General features: G+C 34.6%; 1 protein-coding gene and 1 long non-coding RNA gene across 2 annotated transcripts; both read left to right on the plus strand.

Annotated features, from left to right (window-relative positions):
* The first annotated feature begins 5,007 nt into the window (after positions 1-5,007).
* LOC116000325 (ethylene-responsive transcription factor ERF017-like) lies at positions 5,008-6,025 on the plus strand. The gene has a single exon (XM_031240399.1). The coding sequence runs from the start codon at positions 5,024-5,026 to the stop codon at positions 5,666-5,668; it is 645 nt and encodes a 214-aa protein (XP_031096259.1). The 5' UTR covers positions 5,008-5,023; the 3' UTR covers positions 5,669-6,025.
* A 7,665-nt stretch (positions 6,026-13,690) lies between these two features.
* LOC116001063 lies at positions 13,691-15,919 on the plus strand. The gene is made up of 3 exons (XR_004094219.1): positions 13,691-13,793; positions 13,902-13,968; positions 15,301-15,919. It is a non-coding gene; the product is annotated as an uncharacterized LOC116001063 (long non-coding RNA).
* The last annotated feature ends 6,281 nt before the right edge of the window (positions 15,920-22,200 follow it).

Consider the following 22,200-nt stretch of genomic DNA (forward strand, 5'->3'; position numbering starts at 1 on the left):
GGGGGGGGGGGGGGGGGGGGGGGGGGGGGGGGGGTTCTCCATTGGAAAATTGCTTGTATTTCTCACTATTGTCATAAGCTAATGAATAAGATATGCCGATGACGGTGGACATCGCCCCCGACGACGTAGTGGCTCTGCCGTTATACACGACATCCAGAAGGAGTTGTCTTGACCCACAAGATCTTGATCACTAGCGTTGCCCAACAAGTCAACAGGAAGAACTTGTACCTATACCGGAACATTATGCCACCCAATTAGACTGCGTTGCAACTTCAAATGGAAATTTTTGGTCTAATAACCCTAGTAAGTAAAAAGCGTGCCTTAAAAAATATAGGCTATGGGGAGAAATAAGTCGACCACTACAGGTCTGCAGCAGTGAACATGTCGAGGCGGAGGGTCTGGTTAGTTTGGTCAAACACCGAACCAGTCCATGGAGGAGTCATATGCAAAAATGCCACTTTTGGAGATAAAATACAAGAGATTGATCATCAGCGTGGCCCAACAAGTCGACAACGAGAACCCGAATCTATATTATATGAGCCTAGTTCTAAGTTCAAATAAAATAGAGTATTGTCCCAAGATAGCTATCAATGCAAGGATAGAGATGAATCAAAATACATTAGACCTCACGTGAAACCCTTAGTCCCGAATCCTCAAAAACTTAGGAAGAATCCCGTTGTAGCTTCAAGTACATCGATGATGAAATCTTCAATCGACTATAGTGGGATCTGTTGGAAAAAATAGCATAAAATGAAATTTTTAAGTGGCTATTTTGTTGTACAAATATATATGGGGTCCACTTCTGGTTTGGGTCGGGTCAAAGTGGATTTGGGTTCTTCATTGTTAGACGAAGAGATTGATATATTGTACACTTAAAATGGATAATGGGTGAATGAGAAAATAGTTCTCAAAGTAGACCCATTTGAGATTGAAATTGCATTTTTTGTCCCACATTGGTTAGGAAAGTGGGTTTGGATCACTATTTATACAAGAGCCTTTTTAAGGTATATTGACTTGTATAGCATAAAGACTCTCTCTCTCGCGTAGGAGTGCAAATCAAAAACCTGTGGGCACTCCTTTATGCCAAATTTTCGTATCAGTTTTCCATCTCTGAACCACTGTCCGCGAAAAGTAAAACGAAGTCCCACACTCCTTTATGCCAAATTTTCGTATCAGTTTTCCATCTCTGAACCACTGTCCGCAAAAAGTAAAACGAAGTTTACCTGCGGCTGGATGTTGGAAGAAGCTTACGTTCCGCGAAACGTTAAAAGTAGCTCACCTTCTGCACGCGACTCATAGTGACCTTCTGCCTATCTCTGAACCACTGTCCGCGAAAAGTAAAACGAAGTTTACCTGCGGCTGGATGTTGGAAGAAGCTTACGTTCTGCGAAACGTTAAAAGTAGCTCACCTTCTACACGCGACTCATAGTGACCTTCTGCACGTAACTCAGAGTGACCTCTCGCAAACAGTCTCTGGACCGGTTGATTCACTTCCACTGTGATCGTTCAGGGGATTAATTTCAAATTAATTCCAATCATTATTTTTTAGAGTTAATCTCCTGTTAGTGATGTTAGTGGCTGATTGTTACGAAGGTTACAAAATGGTTATTAAAACCAGTTTTGAATGCCATGATTAATATGCTATTAAATCCTCTCCTCCTATATATTCCAAGTTGAGCAGTAGCATTTTACACAACAGAAATTCTATGCATTCCTCTTGAAACTCAACTCTCCCATCCTTCTAGCCATCTATGTTCATCCCACATTCTCATTCGCCGAGTTCTAAGTTTGAGTGCTCAACACTTAGAATCCTAGTACGTTTTATCCTGGGAAGTCTAGACCGCAACGCTCCTTGCACCTTGGGAGACGATAAATAAGGTTTTAAGGAGAGAGTGCAACTCGACTCGTACTTGCAACCTACCCAAAATCATTCTCTTTCTTCCTTCTTGTTTTTCCAAAATTGTTTAAACTTTTTGTAGGTTTATTTTTCCATTTTTCAGGGATTTTTCAAATTTCTAGCTATAGGATCTAGTTTCCTTCGATTAAAGAACGAGTCCACAAACCTAAATCTAAGGTTTAAGAGAGGAAGATTAATTTGAGTCCACGAATCAATTACTAGTTGAGTTCACAAGCTAGCCACTAATTGAGTCCACAATTAGCAATAAGGTTTATTTATTACACAAGTGTAAAGAAAGACTTAAGAGTTTTATTAAAAGAAAAGTGTACGTGATTAAAGCTGCTATGACTATGCCCTATTTATTATTTATTATAGGTATAGAGGCAGCATTATAGTCCTAAATACAATGGAAAAAGAGTCTTAAACCTAATCTAGAAAGCAAGTAAAGATAGTCCTATTTAGTAAGGGATTTAAGAAATCCTTTCTAAATACAAAATAGTGTTTTCTCTTTCATGCCAAACATTTTAAATTAATGATGACCCAAAATAATAGGGTTGATTTGGGCTTAATTTAATTTCCCAAATCAACACTTAAACAATTATACAAAGCCTTGAGTTCTTCTTCATCTTTTGCAATTGGGCTTGACATAGATTTCCACCATCTTTAATTTGAACTTAACCAATGAAGAGTTGTCTTAAATGTTTGGACTTGGACCTTGTGATTGGGCCACTATAATTCTTTCCTCTATTAAATGAACTTCCTATTGTCCTTTCCTGTTCCTTCCACCAATGATGCTTTAAGAATGTAGTGACGAGCCTTGTGAAGAGCCCACTTTGGAATCTTATTCGATCCAATGTGTGCTGGTTCTTATTACTTTACATGGAAGAAGACAATGTGCACTGTATGTGCTGCCATTGTTTCATACATAAGCATTTAATAGTGAGTTGGATACCTCAAATTATTTAAAAAATCTGACATGGCATCCTAATAAGTTTTGACCGGATGTTAACTTGCTATAGCAAGTAAAAGTGGTTCAATTGCATCTATTCTCCAAGTTCATGTATTAATTTGGAGCTTTTTTGAGTTCAATAGCTTAATTGTTATTTTGGTAAAAGTTGAATGGCTGGCTTATTTAACCTTTATCCCCAAAAAAATTAAAACGATGACTAACTGTGGCAAACAAATGAAAGTTAAGGATATAATGTGGCAAAATTAAAAGGGAATGACTAAATGTGACAATACTACAATAGTCGAATAAACAAACTCGGGCTTTGATATTAATAGATTAGTAAGGTGATGTTGACTACTTAACCATATAGTCAAAGATTTTAAACAAAGGTTTGTATAGTGGAAAATGATTTCTCAACAAAATAATTCAAGTGAAAGAGAGATTAGATATAGTGAATTTAAAGTGCAAGATAAGTAACTGAGACAATTAATTTTGTAGTGGTTCTAAGATGATGTAATCCTTCTACTCCACTCTTTTCTAATCATCTAGTAGGAAATTCACTATAATCAATCTCCAATACAATTGCAGTGAATCACATGAATCAAGTGCTTTGATCACTAATAATCAATATTACTTCAATAAGGCTTTCACATATACTCTTTTATTTTTCCTCCTCTATATACCCCTTGGTACAAATATACAAAGATTCCAACACAAAGGTTGAAAGAAACTCCAACTAAGAGACTAAAAGAAAGTTGAATGAATCTTGTTGAGCTTTTAATTCTCTTGAACTAGATGAAATGCGCTTGTGAGTTTTGAAAACACTATTTGAAATTTGGAATACATCCTATGTGTCTTTTTCTTTACATCTTTGCTATTTATAAATGAGACTTCGAATATGTCCGTTGGAGTGAAACAAATTTTTTAGTCCACTTGTCATTAAAATATTGTGCACGGATTTGATGTGTGAAGAGAAAACATACATTCAATAGTTGTTCGCAACTTTTCAATGAAATTTGGCTTGTTGCTATTTTCAAGAATCTTTCTTAAAACGACAGGTATCCACCTGAGATAATGTGCTAATGATCCAAAAAAAAGTAATGAACGATCAGAGAATGTTGGTCAAGAAGATCCTCATCTTGTTGTTTTTCGTTATAAGTCATGTTGCTTATCATCAAAAAGCTCTGTTGCTAGATCCTAGAAAAGTCATGTTGATTAGTAAAAGTCTTGCTACTTATACTTCTCCTGTATGCATAAACCCTTGTTGTTCTCAAACCTTGCGATTTGTTGAGAATCTTTGTCGATGTCAGCCTCATGAAAGTTTTGCTGCTTAAAAAAAACTACTGCTTGTAGAACTTTTACTACTTGCAAAGCTTCTACTATTTTGATGATTCAACAACTACTTCATTCAAAGAACTCTTGTTGTCAAGTAGCTAGTTATGCTATATTTTATACTCATGCTTCTACCTCTTCTTGTCGGATAACTTCACTTATGATGTCAACACCAAAGACTTACTGTAATGAATTCCCCTAGACTCTATCACTTAGCGATTTTTTGTAGCATACAAAAAATTAAATAACTAGCCTATATATTTAAAGTTTTGGAGGCCTAATATCTAATCCTAAAATATGATTTGACTTATCAAAATTTAATTACACTTTTTCCTAACACCTCCCTAACCAAATATATATATATATATATATATATATATATATATATATATATATGTAATATTTCTTATTCTCCTTGGCATAGGCTCCAACCCCATCAATTTGTTAAAGCCCGATAATAGAAATGCTTTATGTAATAAAACAATGTCAAACTAATAATTAAATGAAATATAGAATAAATATTGAGCATCTGCTCGTTGAAGTTGTCTCATATTTACAATATATAATCCCCCACGTGTGTGAAGCCAGAATATAATGTAACAAGTCAACAACAACCCCACCCGCGTTGACCTCCATTCTTTCAAGGCCTCATCACATCATGTGGTATGTCATCAAAATATAATCCGTCCATCTTCGTCTCTACGCTCTCTCTACGCTCATTTGAACTTCAGTTGAACACGGGGATTACTAGGCGTTAGACCTATAACCCCTTCTGTCGTTTGAAATTTCTTTGTTCACTATCCCAATCATATATGTATATAACCAGGCCAGACAACATTACATTCATGAAAGACATCAAAATCAAAATCGATCTATTATTGTTGTTTCAGCTGTCTTTATTAATTTGGTCTACGATGGAGCAAATGGAAGCGAAGTATAAGGGAGTGAGGAAGAGGAAATGGGGGAAATGGGTGTCGGAGATTCGGCTGCCGAATAGCCGGGAGAGGATTTGGTTGGGCTCTTATAATGCACCGGAGAAGGCCGCCAGGGCTTTCGACGTCGCCCAGTACTGCCTGCGGGGTCCCACCGCTCGGTTCAACTTCCCCGACGACCCGCCGGACGTCCCCGGCGGCAAGTGGCTCTCGCCGGCGGAGATACAGGACGTCGCGGCCCACTCCGGGAACAATTACCGGCTCGAACCGCTGCCTGAGAACGGTGGCGGCGGTAACGGCGACGGCGGCGTTCGTGATGATGATAATACGCACGTGGTGGAAATAAATGACACGTCAACCTCGTCAAGTGGTGGGGTCCAGTTGGAGGGGATTGATTGGTCGTTTCTCGACAACTTGGATGCCCCTTTCACGAGTAATAATTATTTTGGCCTATTTCACGGTGACGTCTACGTGCCACCAAACGACTATGAGATTGAGTATGAAGATGGGGAGAGTATATGCCATTTCTCTCAGCAATCTTTCCTTTGGAACTTTTGACAAATCATCTTCTCAAACACACTCTCATCTATACTCAATTTCTCATAGCTTAAGAAAATTTTTACGCCAATTACAGGTGGTATAAGTCAACCTCGTCACAACAAGATCAAACGCGAGATGGTGATATTTAGTTTTTGTTCCTAAATATGGTGCTACTTGATCAATGACTAACCTTTCTGGTTCTTGTTATTATATATTTTAGGCTTTTTTTCCAGAAGAAATTGTAAGAGATGATTACCCATGTTTTATCAAGAATGCATCATATATCTAATGCCTTTGTATACAACACATTATACTGATTTGAAAATAATTATAATCCCAATTTGTTTATGTAATATATATGTGATTTTCGATATATATATATATATATATCTTGTGTTGACTCAAAGAACTTATTTTGCATGCATGCATGTATTTACTATGTAAAATAAGTTGATGAATATATAATTGAGAGCAATTCAAAAAAGTACAATTCATTAAAAATCTCTTGAGCGACTAGGGTACTTATTGTCCTGTCCTCGAAACCCCTAGAATTCATTTTGCATTAGGAGTAACTATTCAAGATTTCTCCAGAATATTTAGAAAATAACGTTGTATGTAATACCACCTTAACAGGCTTAGGAAGTAGTAGATTGATAAGAAAGAAGCACACAACACTATCAGACCTCCTCTTTTTCTTCAACGTGACAACCCTTTGTAGGTTAGGTTTTGCCCACAAACTGCATGCCAATACATGCATAAGCAATCATTATATAGTGGATCATAGTCCATATATCTGTGTAGACCATGGTTAAAAACACTGTCATTCCTTTTAATGAAAAGAAATAATCGTTGTTACGCTCACATATTAAGTGTAGAGCCGTCAAAACTAGCTAAGCCTGTCGGGTTAACCCGTCCCACCCGCGAAAAGGACGGGGCGATCTTCGATATTTTAGGCCCGTATTTGGTGGGCTTTTCGGCTAACCCGCAGGCTTAGTGGGGCGGGCTTGACGGGCCGGCGGATGCACGCCAAATATATAATAAAAAATTATTAAAATAAAAATGTTACTGAAATATATATATTTATATAATTTACCTTTACAGTTTACAATAAACAGTAAAGCAAATTCAATTCTAATTGAATTTGGTAAAAGTAAATTATATATATATATATATATATGATGCGTAAAATATAGGTGCCCAATATTAGTATTTTGTATTAAAATTTTAAATTTATTTAAATTTTAATATAGTAAATAATAATAATAATAATGTAAAATATTTTTATAAATTGGATATTTATATTTTAAAAAATAACTAACATATAACTCTAATAGTTAATGTGTATATATTATTATTATTATTATTATTATTATTATTGAAGAAGATAAGAAAATATATGGTGGATGCATGTGCACAGTAACAATAGTGGAAAAGATAACGGAAGTTATAACGGTAGGGGTATATTTGTCCAAAATATTATGTAGTACAACTTTTATAGCATAATGTACAAAAAAACTTAACGGAAAAAACGGACATAAATGAGGGGTATAACCTTCATTCACATTTATTATGTTTTTAGATATATATATAATGATAGAAGTGCCTATCAAAAGTTTTCCCCCCAAAACTGGAGGGCATTTTAGTAACAACATAATGGATATTATTTATTTATTTATTTATTATTTTATTAATTTTATCAATTATCCATATTTATTAATAATGTAATGCTATTATCCATATTTATTAATAATGTAACGCCATTATTCACATTTATTAATAATATTAATTGGTGATTGGTGATATATAATTTGTGATATATCTAATATGGCAATATTGTTAATATTTATTTATTTATTATTTTATTAATTGTCCATATTTATTAATAATTTAATACCATAAAGTAATATGGTAATATTGTGTTGTTAATATTGATTGGTGATGGGTGATATATAATTTGTGATATATTTAATATAATATTGTGTTGTTAATATTAACACGCACACCAATAGTTGTCCACTTGCACGACATGGGAATATTTATTTTTTTGTTTTGTTCTTAATAATTACACTTCATACATATTAATTTTAATAGCTAAGAGTGTAGTATGGAGGTTATCGTGTTCTTAGTAATATCTATTTTCTTTATTTGCTTACAGTATTGATTTAAAATAATAATAGGATTGATTATTATTACATTATAAAAAAGGCAATAATTCTTAATCGGTGAAAACGGTAAATTGATTTAAAATAATAACAGGATTGATTATTATTAATAAAGAAAAATTGCAAATTATTAATTATTAATTAATTAATTAATAATAATATAATCGGATAATAACAGAAGTGATTATTGTTATTATTTCGGTAAATTGATTTAAGATAATAACAGGATTGATTATTATTAATAAAAGATAAATTGCAAATTATTACGGAGTAATTCTTAATTCATAATAATAATAATAATAATAATAATAATAATAATAATCGGAATAATAATAATAATAATAATAATAATAATAATAATAATCGGATAATAACAGGAGTGATTATTATTATTAATATTAATCAATCAATAATCAATGGAGTGATTATTATTATTAATATTAATCAATCAATAATCAATAATTATTAGGCAAATTGCATACAATAAAATAGAAATTGCATACTAACGTACATTATAAAAAGGCAATAATTCTTAATCGGTGAAAAATGGTAATTTAATTAAAATAATAACAGGATTGATTACGCAATAATTCTTAATCGTTGAAAAACGGTAAATTGATTTAAAATAATAACAGGAGTGATTATTATTAATAAAGGCAAATTGAAAATTCTTAATTCTTAATCGGATAATAACTGGAATGATTATTATAAATAAAGGCAAATTGCAATGATTTAATAAAGGCAAATTGCATACAATAAAATAGAAATTGCATGCTAATGTACATTATAAAAAAAGCAATAATTCTTAATCGGTGAAAAATGGTAAATTGATTTAAAATAATAACAGGATTGATTATTATTAATAAAGGCATATTGCAAATTATTAATTCTTAATTCTTAACAACAACAACAACAACAACAACAATAACAACAACAATAATAATAATAATATAATCGGATGATAACAGGAGTGATTATTATTATTAATACGGTAAATTGATTTAAAATAATAACAGGATTGATTATTATTACAATATAGAAAATGAAATAATTCTTAATCGGTGAAAACGGTAAATTGATTTAAAATAATAACAAGATTGATTATTATTAACAAAAGCAAATTACAAATTATTAATTCTTAATTCTTAATAATAATAATAATAATAATAATAATAATAATAATAATAATAATATCGATAATAACATGAGTAATTATTATTATTAATACTTTAAAATAATAACAGGATTAATTATTATTAATAAAAGGCAAATTGCAAGTTATTACGGAGTAATTCTTAATTCTTAATAATAATAATAATAATAATAATAATAATAACAATAATAATAACAACAACAATAATAATCGGATAATAACCGTAGTGATTATTATTATTAATATTAATCAATCAATAATCAAGAATTATTATTAATCAATTATTTTTAAAGTTTTCCAAATAAATTTCTATCTAATAAATTCCATACCAGTATATAAATCATGCAACCAGTTTCACATCTTTCCTTCACTCCATCTTACCACTTTAGTTTCATACACACAAAAAAATCTACATACAATGGCTCCTATTTTTGTTTTACTAAATAAGATAAACGCCTTTAATAATGCGTGGGCAATTAAAGTACGATTGATTCGTCTTTACGAAGTCAAGAACAACCGAGGAGAAACTTTAGAATCTGTATGGAAGATGTGGAGATATATGTTCTTTACATATTGTTATATATAATATAATATAATATATATATATATATATACACACACACACACACACACATATATATATCCACTTCTTATGTTTTTATCGCTTCAATCTGATAATAATTAATGAAGTTATCACTCCAGTTGTTTCTTTTTTATATATTTATCTATTTGTTTGTTTTGATATGAACTAATTGAATCATAATATATATTTTTGTTGTTTCTTTTTAAAATACATACTTATATTTATGCACTATGTTAATAATACAAAATTAAAATGTGATTATTTTAATTATAAATTCATCAATATATATTAGGGTCACACTTGTGTGAGACCGTCTCACATATCCTTATTCGTGAGACGGATCGGGTCGGGTCAAAGCACCATGCAAATGTCATACTTATATGTGCAAATCTCACACTTATATGCTCAAATATTACACTAATCAAAAATACAATTTTTGTTACTTATAAGAGAAAAAGTAATACATTTTTCATAATAAGTAATGTTGACAAGTGTCTCCCACTTATAAAGGCAAATATAATACTTTTGAGGAAAAATGTAATACTTTTAAATCGAAATGCAAAAGTATTGTATTTTCACTTAAAAGTATTACATTTACCCTAATAAGTAACAAAAATTTTATTCCTGATTAGTATTACATTTGAGCATATAAGTATGGCATTTGTGCATATAAGTGTTATATTTGCATATTGACTCGACCCGTTCCGACCCGTTTCATGGTTATATTTGCAGTTGTACTGTTTTCCACCCGACTGCTTAAAAAACTGCGGTGAACAAGGGAGCAGGATGTTCAAGTAAGATTAACGAATGTATTGATGGATGGACTAACATATCTTTAACTTTCTTTAATTCTTTCACTTAAAAATCTTCTTATGATCAATAGTTTCTGTGAGTCGTTCGCTTGATGGACTGTATTCTGGCCCGTAGCAGTAGAGATACTCTGAAGAACTGGTTTTTTCACTTATACAAGGAAGGAAACTTTGCATCGTCTAAAAGAGTTGTTGAAGCGAAGTAATTTTGTAGTTCTATCTATATCTATCGATAGTTCTGGACATAATGGACCTAAATTCGAATCATAAATCCCCTGTTATTGCTGATGCTGCTCCCGTGAACAATTCAAGGATAGGCATATTGCGTCTCTTCTGCCTTACTCTCCTGCCGGTACAACTTTCTCTCATAAGCTGTTCCTTACAATCCCGAGGATGAAGCCAGTAATACTCGATGACTTACAGTCGAACACTTGGTTAGATGTGATGAAATCATCCTCTCCCACTCACAATAATAGAAGTAAAGATTTCAGTATCGACCACATATCAAACGAGAATGATGTTCTCTATTACAATTGGACAGTATGTAAATTTTTCTCTATAAATTTATCTAAATGCGTGTGTGCCTGCGCGCTCATCGATCATATCATAATAAAATGGTGAAAAATAGCTAGGAGGTGGTTATGTCAACTTTGCACAGGCGCTGCACGGGTGTCTCACGAATGATGCACGAGTGTGCGTTGTCTGTGCGAAAAAAAATAATGTCCAAGAATTAGGAGACACTTTGTACATTTTAAAATATTTATATTTTTTCAAAATTTTTATTTAAATTCATAAAAATATAATTTTGTTAGTGCATCGCACGGGTAAAGCACTAGTGTATATATATATATATAGTCAAGTTCAAAATAATTTAGTGTTTGTTATTTACTTATGGATTTATACATTATGTATTTGATTATTTATTTGTTATTATTGTGTTTAAAAAATTGTAAATGCATTAATATATGTTTAAACTATCCAAATTATTTTAGTATACACTTATTATTTTTTGTATATTAATTTTTATTTAAATTTAAAATTTTAAAAATTTGGCAGGCCCACGCAAAGCGGCAAATTATACTGTGCACCATGGTGCACATAGCAATGTGCACCACGTACCTAAACGACGTCATTTTGAGTATTATAAACTAATCGTCCGTTTTTTTTTGGAAATCACGTTTCCCGTTTCGACTGGTCTCTGTATTTATGTAAATATTCTGTGTATTCCAGGCAATCATTCTGTGTATTCTAGGCAACCGTTCTGTGTATTATAGGCAACCGTTATGTGTATTCATGTTAGTAACACATGTTGTGATGTGTTTGTGCATTCGAATGTTTAGGAGGATGAGTTATGTGTATTTTGTGTCAATATTCTGTGTATTCATGTTATTAACACAGGTTGTGATGTGTTTGTGCATTCGAATGTTAGGAGGATGAGTTCTATGTATTTTGTGTCAATATTCTGTGTATTCTGGGCAAACATTCTGTGTATTCTAGGCAAACGTTCTGTGTATTCTATATAATGATTATGTGTATTATAGATGAATTCCCTAAAGTCATTCGCGTCCACTAACATCTGTGTATTTTGTGTCAATATTCTGTGTATTCTGGGCAAACATTCTGTGTATCCTAGGCAAACGGTCTGTGTATTCTAGATAATGATTATATGTATTATAGATAATGAATTCCCTGGAGTCATTCGCGTTCGCGTCCACTAATATCGAAATGACGTCGTTTTACGTACGTGGTGCACATTGCTATGTGCACCGTGGTGCAGGGTATAACGATTGACGCAAAGGCATGTGGGCTTAAGGTAGGGCGGGCCGACCTCCCATAGGCCCGTATTTTTTGGCGGGCTTTTTAGCCGCCCACGCCATATGGCGGGCTTTTTAGCCGCCCCCACCATATTGCGGGCTTTGGCGGGCCCCGCCCCGCCGGCCCGTTTCGACAGCTCTAATTGAGTGTACATTAATTATTGTCAAATGAAATTGTAGTTGAATTAGAATTATACTTTAGTGTAATGAAACTAATTGTGCTGTAAATTTGCAATGGAACTACAGTGTGTATATATAATAGAATTGAATAACAAGTCTCACATATTGAGTACATATTGTCAAATGAAACTATAATTGATTTTATAATGATACTTTACTGGAACTGTAATTAAACTACAGCTAGTGTGTATAAAATGAAATTGAATAACAAGTTTCACATATTTTAAATGTATATTGCCAATAAAACCACAATTGAATTAGAATTATACTTTAATTTAGTGGTGTTGTAATTAAACAACAGTGTATATAAAATGAAATTCAGGTCTCACATATTGAGTGCATATTGTCAAATGAAATTGTAGTTAAATTAAAATGATACTTTAGTTGACTGTAATGAAGCTACAACGTAAATAAAACGAAATTGAATACGTCATCAAAATAGGATTAGTTGTACGTAACGAGTGCCATTTCTTTTCATTAAAAGAAATTGCATCGTTTTGGATCATGGTCCACAGAACTGTGTAAACCACATTAAAATTTGTCATAGATAAGATATACCAAAATGTAACATTAATGGAAATTTTGTCTCTCTTGTCTTTTATCTGAACTTCAGTTATTAACCATCATAGTAATTTACTCAACCTGCTCCAATAGAAACATTGTTGGTGTCTTGAGCACATTAGACACACACACACTTGTTATTATCTGTTACCTTTTCTAAAACTAATTTTCATATTATCATTGGAACTTTTGACAAATCATCTTCTCAAAGACACTCTCATCTATACTGTAACCCCTCGTCATTTCCGGATCAGATTAAGGTTCGAGAAATATGTTTTAAGCTAAGACATACCTGAGATGAGTGACCGATGCGTCAAAAGGATTTTTATAAGGAAATATAGTTGTTATCAAGCTGTGATCGTTCGTGCCGGTCACGAACCGTAAAAAAAAAAATTTAAATTTAGGAACTAGTATTTGGACTCGTTTGTCCTAGAAAAGGGATTTCTAGACACCATACCATTATTTTTGAATTTCCTATTGAATTAAATTAGCCCATAGCAGCAAAAATTTATTTTTGATCGTACATCGCGAAGATTCTGCGGTGTACCGAACCTAGCCCAAATTGGAGCTTTTGACTGGAATAAAATTTTAGTTTCAAGAATATTCTATTTAAATTATTTCCTACCGAAATTTCATCTGTTTTAACCCCAAACAGTCCATGTTAAGATATTTTTTTCCCAAGATTTCTAGGATGGTGACACTTGTCACTTTAATCCACCCTTAAATATTATTATATAAGTGGGAAATGAATTTTTGGTCTTCATTTTCCCATTTGGCCGAAAAAAAAAAGAGGGGAAAGGGGAGTGAATTTCTTCCATCTTCAACCTCAAGCTTCAAGGACTCCATAGCCAATCTTTCTTCACAACTTCATCAAAGATTCGGTAAAACTTTAATTTTATTCGGTAGATAGCTTTATTTCCTTTCCTAGATTAAGAATCTAAGTCTTGATTTCTTGAATCTTGTTGTTATGATGATGAATTGGGAGCTAGGGTTTCAAGAAGGAATTGGGGAAAATCCACCAAAAGCATCTTTAAGACAATATTAACTACTTTGGAGGTAAGGAGTTCCCTTAAGTTGGACTAGATTGCTCAAATTTGAATAATTGATGGTTGATTGTGACTTGGTGAAATTTAGTAAAAATGTTTAGTATAAGTTGCCTGTATATGGTGTATATAAGGTGTATGTATAAATCATATTTATGCCCATATAGGCTTACACTTGTGAAAATATTGACAAGAAATTTAACTAGTCTCTGGCAGTAACTTCCGTGAATTTCTGGGACAAATCGGTAAGGTATTTTGATCCAATTTTTTTATACATGTAGTTCTATACGTGTAGATGCTACCATAAAAATTTCATAATTTTTGGAGTAGTATAAGTGTGGTTTCAAAATTATTTTCCAAAACTGGTCCAGAGAGAAGAAAAATCCGGACAGCACACTGCCAAGGGCAAAAAGGGAATTTTCTGTGTAAATTCGTGAACCTAGATGACCAAAACTTTTTATGAACATCAAGTACTATGAGTTAGGGTTCTACCAAAAAAATTTCAAGTGAAAAAGAGTTCGGGAACTATTCTTACCGGCTCGATCTTTCAGACTGCGCCAAGCTGAAATTTCTGAAAAGAAATGGTTAAAACCAATGTCGTTAAAGAGAAAAGAGAAGGAAAACCTTAGTTTCTGAGCAAGAGGAGGAGGACCTTGACTAACCCACGGGTGGCATATGCTCTGCATGAAGTGCCCTTGCCCAGCGGTTGTTACATATTAAATGTTGTGCCGTATGACATCCAATTCATACTTATGCGACGTCTAGTCGCTGGGTACTATATAACTCGTCGGATGCGGTATTCCCACGGGGGTGTGCACACTTAAGGTATAGATACCCCGATTATTGCGGGCAGGTTTCGTTTTAACGGACCCGGTTAGGCCGACTGGGAATCATTTTAACGTACCTGGTGCCAAGGGATCAGCGTTAGATCGGGGAACGACCACTACCCCGATCAATGATCCAAGTGGTCAAAGAGGGAGACAATTAGAGTGCTCCAAAGGCCTCACACTTTCGAAGAAGAAACTAAGTGAATTTTTGTAAGGAGATATGGCTACTCTGTAGCGGAGATGAGATGGAAATTGATGGAAAGCTCCTTGAGAGGAACGGTTGAAAACTAGTTTGAATAACTACAGGTTTGACTGGAGGAAAATATTATTTCCTATTTGTAAGAGAAGTCCAATTTGACTAAGTGATATGATTTCTTCTACGTACGTATATGTTTCACTGTGTTGTTATACTTTAATCAAAAATATATGTTTTAGAAAACCTTTATTTAAGTTTGGGCGATCCACGGATCTCCTTGCTTAGCCGTCGCGCTAACTACACTTCAATGTGTTGCTTTCAGATGGAGTTCAGCGTTAGTTCTTGCAGTCCGACGAACTCCCCTAGTTCGTCGGAAGGTGTAGGTCGTGGCATGGACTACGACGTTTTTGTACAGCAGATGAGTGGCGCTGACCCTTATGCGCCTGGCTATGCTCCTACAGCTCCCAATAGCTCACCGGCAGTAAATAGTGTTCTTCCTATTCCTGAGGGTCCTGACGTACAGGCCACTTTTGGTTTTTACCCCATCGAGGTGCTGGTAGGAAGTAACCCCCTAGAGTTTATAGTTTATTATCCTTACCCTTGGGACCCGAGTCCTCCCGAGAGTTGGGAGGAGTGGTCTATGGTCATAGTCGCTTCCCGGTTCCTAGACCATATCACATGGTACGAAGGGGAATGGCATCTTGTCTGGGGTGAGTTTACGGGTCCGACGTATCTCCAGATCGTGTAAGCAGGATGCACAGAAGGTCTGTAGGGGTTTATTCCTTTTGTGTAAATATATTTTGTAGCCAGGGGAGTGACTGATCTTGGTTAGTGGGGACATGTAGGGCTTTAAACTTATGTTGGCCGTTAGGCAAAATTTCCGGTACTTACTTTGTAAATATTTATATATATATATATATATCTTGTATGTTATTTCAAAATGAGTGACTGTGTGTGTTGAGTAAGTTTCTTTTAGCCTGTGCACCTGAAGCGGGGTCTGTCAAGGGGATGATAGAACTTGTTTTGGGTGTGGCGGTAACACCTTGGGTTGTACGGCAAGCCAGACTCCTCAGGATGTACGGTAAGCCGGCCCGAGGAGTGTTACATATACTCAATTTATCATAGCTTAAAAGAAAATTTTTATACCTGTTTCATATATATTACAGGTGGTATAAGTCAACGTCGTCACAACAATATCGAACCCAAGATGGTGATATTTAGTTTTTGTTCCTAAATATGGTGATACTTGACTGATGACTAATCTTTCTGGCTCTGTTATTATATATTTTAGGTTTTAGGTTTTTTCTAGAAGAATTTTTAAGAAATGATTACCCATGTTTTATCAAGAATGCATCATATATCCATCAATGAATATAGATAATGCCTTTGTATACAACAAATTATACTGATTTGAAAATAATTATATGCACAATTTGTTTATGTAATGTATATGTGATTTTCATTTTTCTTGCGGTATTTATTTGCATCTTGTGTTGACTCAAGGAACTTATTTTGCATGCATGCATGTATTTACTATGTAAGGGAAGTTGACGAATATATAATTTGAGAGTAATTCAAAAACGTATAATCCGTTAAAAATCTCTTGAGCGACTAGGGTACTTGTTGTCCTGTCCTTGAAACCCCTAGAATCTTTTTTGCATTAGGAGAAACTATTCAAAATTTCTCCAGAATATTTAGAAAATAATGTTGTATGTAATACCACCTTAACACGCTTAGGAAGTAGCAGATTGATAAGTGATGGATACCCCCAAATGGGGTACCCGACCTGAAAGAATCGGTATTTGGAGCCCACTGACTTAATAGTTCCTTTCACCTCGCGGTTCGGGTTATACCTAGATGGCCCGAGTGGTGCAGGCAGTTGGGAGGCGGCGTTCGACTTAGTAGCGGTGATTGAGCAGAATCTAGCATTTATTGCAAATCCTTGGGGAATCTTTCCTATTCTCGATTTTGGCAACTACTGTGGCGGTTTAGTAGCTTAAATAACCTTCCTAAATTATATTTCCTAAGATTCTCTCATATTTCCTTACTTAATCTTATTATTCTTGTATAAATACCCCCTTGGGGTTACCTTGTTAAGGGTTATGATTTTAATGCAAGCCTAAATATTCTTCGTGATTGTTATCATATTATTCTTTCAATATTTTCTCTAAGTTCTACGGTAGTGTTGGCCAGCCGTAATGGATGTAGCGCAACAATAAAAACAACATTGGCGCCGTCTATGGGGATCGATACGCAAAGTCCCGTCTCTAAGCTGTTTACATGGCACTAACTCGACGTAGTTGTCACTCAGGCCACGCAAACCCGAATGCTCATGCTACTGCAAATGCACCCGCGAACGGGAACGCTAACGGCAATGTGATCGTGATTGCTCCTCAGGAAGTCGACCACGCTTCTGTGGGAGACCTAGGACAGCAGTTAAATCGACCACCCCTTGATCTGCGTCAGTAGCTCAGTCGCTGAAACTAGGCTGAGAGGTCGGTTGCTAAATATGAGCAACCTATTATATCTCCAGAAGCGGTGTTGCAATTAGTTCGGTACCCACCATATATTGCCGAGCCATAATATTTGCATCCCTTATTGCATTAGCCTGCTCGACAGGATTCTCAATTGTTGCATTAGTTCTTAATTTAATTGCTTGCATCCCATGCATCTACCCCACAACAAAAAAATCAAACAAAAAAACTAGTCTCAATAATAATACAAAAATAATACTAAATTAATTGTAAAAACTATTAAGACACTAACCAATTTATTAACTAAAGCAGCGCTTTGCAAATAACTCTCATCTGGTTTATGTTCAGGGTTGCCAATGAGCCATCGATCGTACCGATAAAACCAAACTCGATATGCATTAGTAGTCGTTGGTTCTTCAATAATAGGTATATCTATAATAAATAAACCTCGACTATTCCATTCTTGCACATACGTTTCATACTTTACACTCCAATCAACATTTGTATTATCCGAACGGCCATATGTGTCATGCAATTTTTGACTATATTGCACATGAATCGGGACATCTTGAAGACCATGAAATTGCCTGCAAAATCGGTCAGGGTAATATGCTCAACAATGTAAAAGAAAATTAGTGGCACCCGAGCTATCCAATACTCTTGCCCAGCTTTGCAATAATACGGGAAGTTATTCAATAAGTTATAGTATGGAGTGAAATTGAACTAAAAAAAAATCAATGTCGTAATGTTAATGTTTTTTTTTTTATGTTATGATATGTAAATATCTATTATAATTGTAAAATATAAACATAACATCAAGGTAACTCACCCGGCTTGCACTAACTCGATCCAATTGGTCCCGATAAACTCGTACCACGTGTCCGGAGATAAAACGCCATGAATGCGGGCAGTTCCACTTATATTTCAAAATAGAACAATAAGTACTTCAATATAATATAAATTCTTAAATTTAATTGCAAATTTTATGGCACTTTGCAACTAACCTTGCTGCAAGTAACAAATCTCCAAGCATTTCTTGAGGCAAAACGCCCTGTGGCGTAACCATAGGCAGTCTCTCCCATACCCAAATTTGAACCAACAGTAAGCATCCGCATATGGTCTAAGTTTCGTGATGAGCCCCTCTACACAACGCCTTGTATAGGTACGCTAAAGCTGCCAATCCCCAACTATATTGACCGCACACTTCAAAATCACTAATTAATTCTAACAAAAATAATTTCATATCCTCTTCGTTGTTCCAGGGAATACAAATCCTCCTAATAACTAAAAGATATGTATCAACTTGGCATTTTGCACCTCAAGATCTGAGTTGTTCTCCGTTAGTTGCGGAACTTTGGGTACAACTGTAGAAAAAAGCTTAGTAGTTGTAACGAATCCATCTAGATGTTTAATTCCAAACAATTCGAAATAAATAGACTTCCACTCTTCGACAGACCTCTTATCCCTTCCCATAACTGGTAGGCCATCCACCTTCAATCCGAATAACACTTCAATATCTTGAAGTGTTATGCCCACCTCGCCGAAGGACATGTGAAAGGTGTGACCTCTGGACGCCAACGCTCTATAAGGGCGACAATTAATGCATGGTCCAACTTAATATTTGTGAGGTGAGCGACTCTGTAAAATCCTGCAACACGTAGATAATGCAACATTCTCGGATGGCGAGTCTCTCTACTTTGTGTCTGCATATCATATCGACCGACATTGAGTCGGGGATAAGAGTCCCGGTTTGTCCAAATGGCTCGAGAATGATGGTTTTGTTGACATACTAGCAACGTTGGATCAATCGGTCCCGGATGCAATGACATCTCCATAACTATAAACAAATATTTATTAACAAATGCAATGACATCTCCATAACTTAATAATAATATTCCAAACTAATACATTTTTAAAAATATATATATATATAACACAAAAAAATCCTCTCCCTCGAGAACGTTATCGTATGGAGTGAAACTAGATAGTTGGATTACTATTGAAGCATCATGTGAATTGACTACTTCTTGGTTTTATGAATTAATTTAAATTATTGTTTTTGTTTTGTGTTTAGTCTAGCACCAAAGTAGCATGGAGTTAGTTGTAGCCTGATCTATTTATTTTGGCTTTATTTAGTCTTTGTAATCATCAGAGAATTCATGAATAATATTTTTTCTTTCCCTTCTTCCTTTTCTTCCTTTGTCATTTTCTATTATGGTATCAAAGCCTTTTTAGATTTGCTCCCGCTTTGTTTTATTTATAGCTGAAAATACTGGAGAACAAGTCCGTCCAGTTGTGTCACGTCTTGTTGTTCCTGGGATAGGGATAAATTTTGATGTAACTGATGCTGGAAACCCATGCTATCTTCACTCTAGCGAAAGTCAATCTTTGGTTCTTGTTTTTGTTCTTTTAGATGGGACAAATTACCACTCTTGTAGTATAGCAATGAAGATAGCGCTACTCTCCAAAAATAAGCTTGGATTCGTTAATGGCTCAATTATTGCTCCAAAGGTGACATCACCTGGCTTCACGGCATATAGCAAAGGGCAAATAATATGGTTTTGTCCTGGTTCCTACATTCAGTGATACCTGTAATTGCTCAAAGTGTCTTATGGCTCGACACCGCTAAAGAAGTCTGGGATGACTTAAAAGAACGGTTTTATGAAGGGGATGTTTTCCGTATTGCGAATCTTCTTGAGGAAATTTATAGCATAAAACAAGGGGAATTTTCTCTAAGTGCATATTTTACTAAATTTAAATTATTGTGGGATGAACTTTTGCTTTTAAAGCCATTGCCTACGTGTACTTGTACACCAAGATGTAATTGTGGGTGCTTAAATAGAATCAAGGAGGGTTATAAAATGGAACAAGTGACCACTTTTTTAAAAGGCTTAAATGAAAGCTATGCAGGTGTTAAATCTCAAATTATGTTTATGATGTCGTTGCCTATAGTTTGTAAAGCATGCTCTTTGGTTCAACAACAAGAGCGTCAAATTTTCCATGGAGGTCTAGGGACTTTAAATTTGGTTAATGGTGATTGTAATGCTCTTTTCTTGCGAGGAGTACGAATGTCGGTATTAGTAACGTGGCCTAAATGCAACATAAATACAATAATAAGAAATCTATTTGTAGTTTCTATGGATTGACTAGGCATACAGTAGATAAATGTTACAAATTTCATGGCTATCCTCCGGGTTGGAAAAGAAAAAATAAACAAAGCACAACAAGCATTTCTAGGCAAAATTTCATACTCGCGACAGTAAACTCTGTTGCTAGCATAGTCACACCAGTTTATAATCAAACTTTCCCTGGTTCAGCACTAACATCTGGTCTTCCTTCAAATTATTCTACTAGTCTTCCCATTACTAGTGTTTCTAGGCAGGTTGCTACCACAAATATAGGTGAGTGTCAAAACAACACGGTTGCTCCACTTCCTAATACACCATTGGATGATAGGCCATGTGATGCAAGTGAAGGACCAATAGGAGCATTTACACGAGCAAATGCTTGTCTTACAACTTTCAAGCCTATTGCTCAAGATGGTAAGTTCTCCCTTTCTGCTTGGATAATTGATACATGTGCTACTAACCATATCATAAATGATGTTGGATGGTTTTCAAATTTTCATGAAGTGCATCATTTTTCAGTCATGTTGCCAAATGGTGATCATGCCATGGTAACTCATGCTGGTGATGTGTGTTTATCTGCTGAAACAGTACTACAAGATGCATTATGTATTCCACAATTTGAATTTAATTTAATCTCAGTTAGTAAACTAACGAAGGATCTGGGTTGTTGCATGGTGTTTTGTGCTAATGGTTGTAAAATTCAAAGTGGCAAGAAGATGATTGGCTTAGCTAAGGAACATGATGGATTGTACCATTGGGTAAGGAGCAGGCCGAGTTTGCATCCTAAAAATAGTTTGGTATTCGCTTCTGTCACTAATTCTAATATTTGGCATTTTAGATTAGGTCATGTATCCTATTGTAGAATAAAAGGTTTGCAGGACCTTGATAGTTCAATAAATTGTCAACCAAATTTATTTTGTCAAGTTTGCCATTTTGCTAAGCAACGACGTTTACCATTTCCTGTTAGTGTCACTGTCACTACGAAATGCTTTGATATTATTCATACAGACATTTGGGGGCCTTATGGTATTCCTTCGTTGTATGGTCATTATTATTTCTTGACATTAGTTGATGATTTCAGTAGAGCTACCTGGGTTTTTTTTATGCGAACAAAGAAAGAAACACGTCCTTCCTTGCAAAATTTTTGTCAATTTGTATCAAATCAATTTGGAGTTAATATCAAGTGCATTCGGTTAGATAATGGGCAAGAATTTAATATGCAGACTTTTTATGATTCTCTGAGAATTGAACTTCAGACTTCGTGAATTGAAACCCCAGAGCAAAACAGTGTAGTAGAAAGAAAACATCAACACATTTTAAATGTAGCCCAGGCAATGAGATTCCAAGCACATTTACCAGAAGAATTTTGGGCTGATTGTGTGGCACATGCAGTCTATATTATTAACTGTTTGCCTTCCCCAATTATTTGCAATAAAACACCTTATGAAGTACTATTTCATAAACCACGGGTCTATACTACATTAAAGGTGTTTGGTTGCCTGGCTTATGCAAGTATCAGGTCGAAAAATATTTTCTCCCCGTGCACGACGATGTCTTTTTATTGGATATCAAAAAGGCACCAAAGGTTACAAGTTGTATGATACCAACATAGGAGAAATT

Source organism: Ipomoea triloba, chromosome 1 (assembly GCF_003576645.1).
Source record: "Ipomoea triloba cultivar NCNSP0323 chromosome 1, ASM357664v1".
NCBI lineage: Eukaryota > Viridiplantae > Streptophyta > Magnoliopsida > Solanales > Convolvulaceae > Ipomoea > Ipomoea triloba.

Excerpts from the sequence above, each read along its gene's own strand:
- LOC116000325 (XM_031240399.1), top strand. The coding sequence starts at position 5,024 with ATGAAAGACATCAAAATCAAAATCGATCTATTATTGTTGTTTCAGCTG.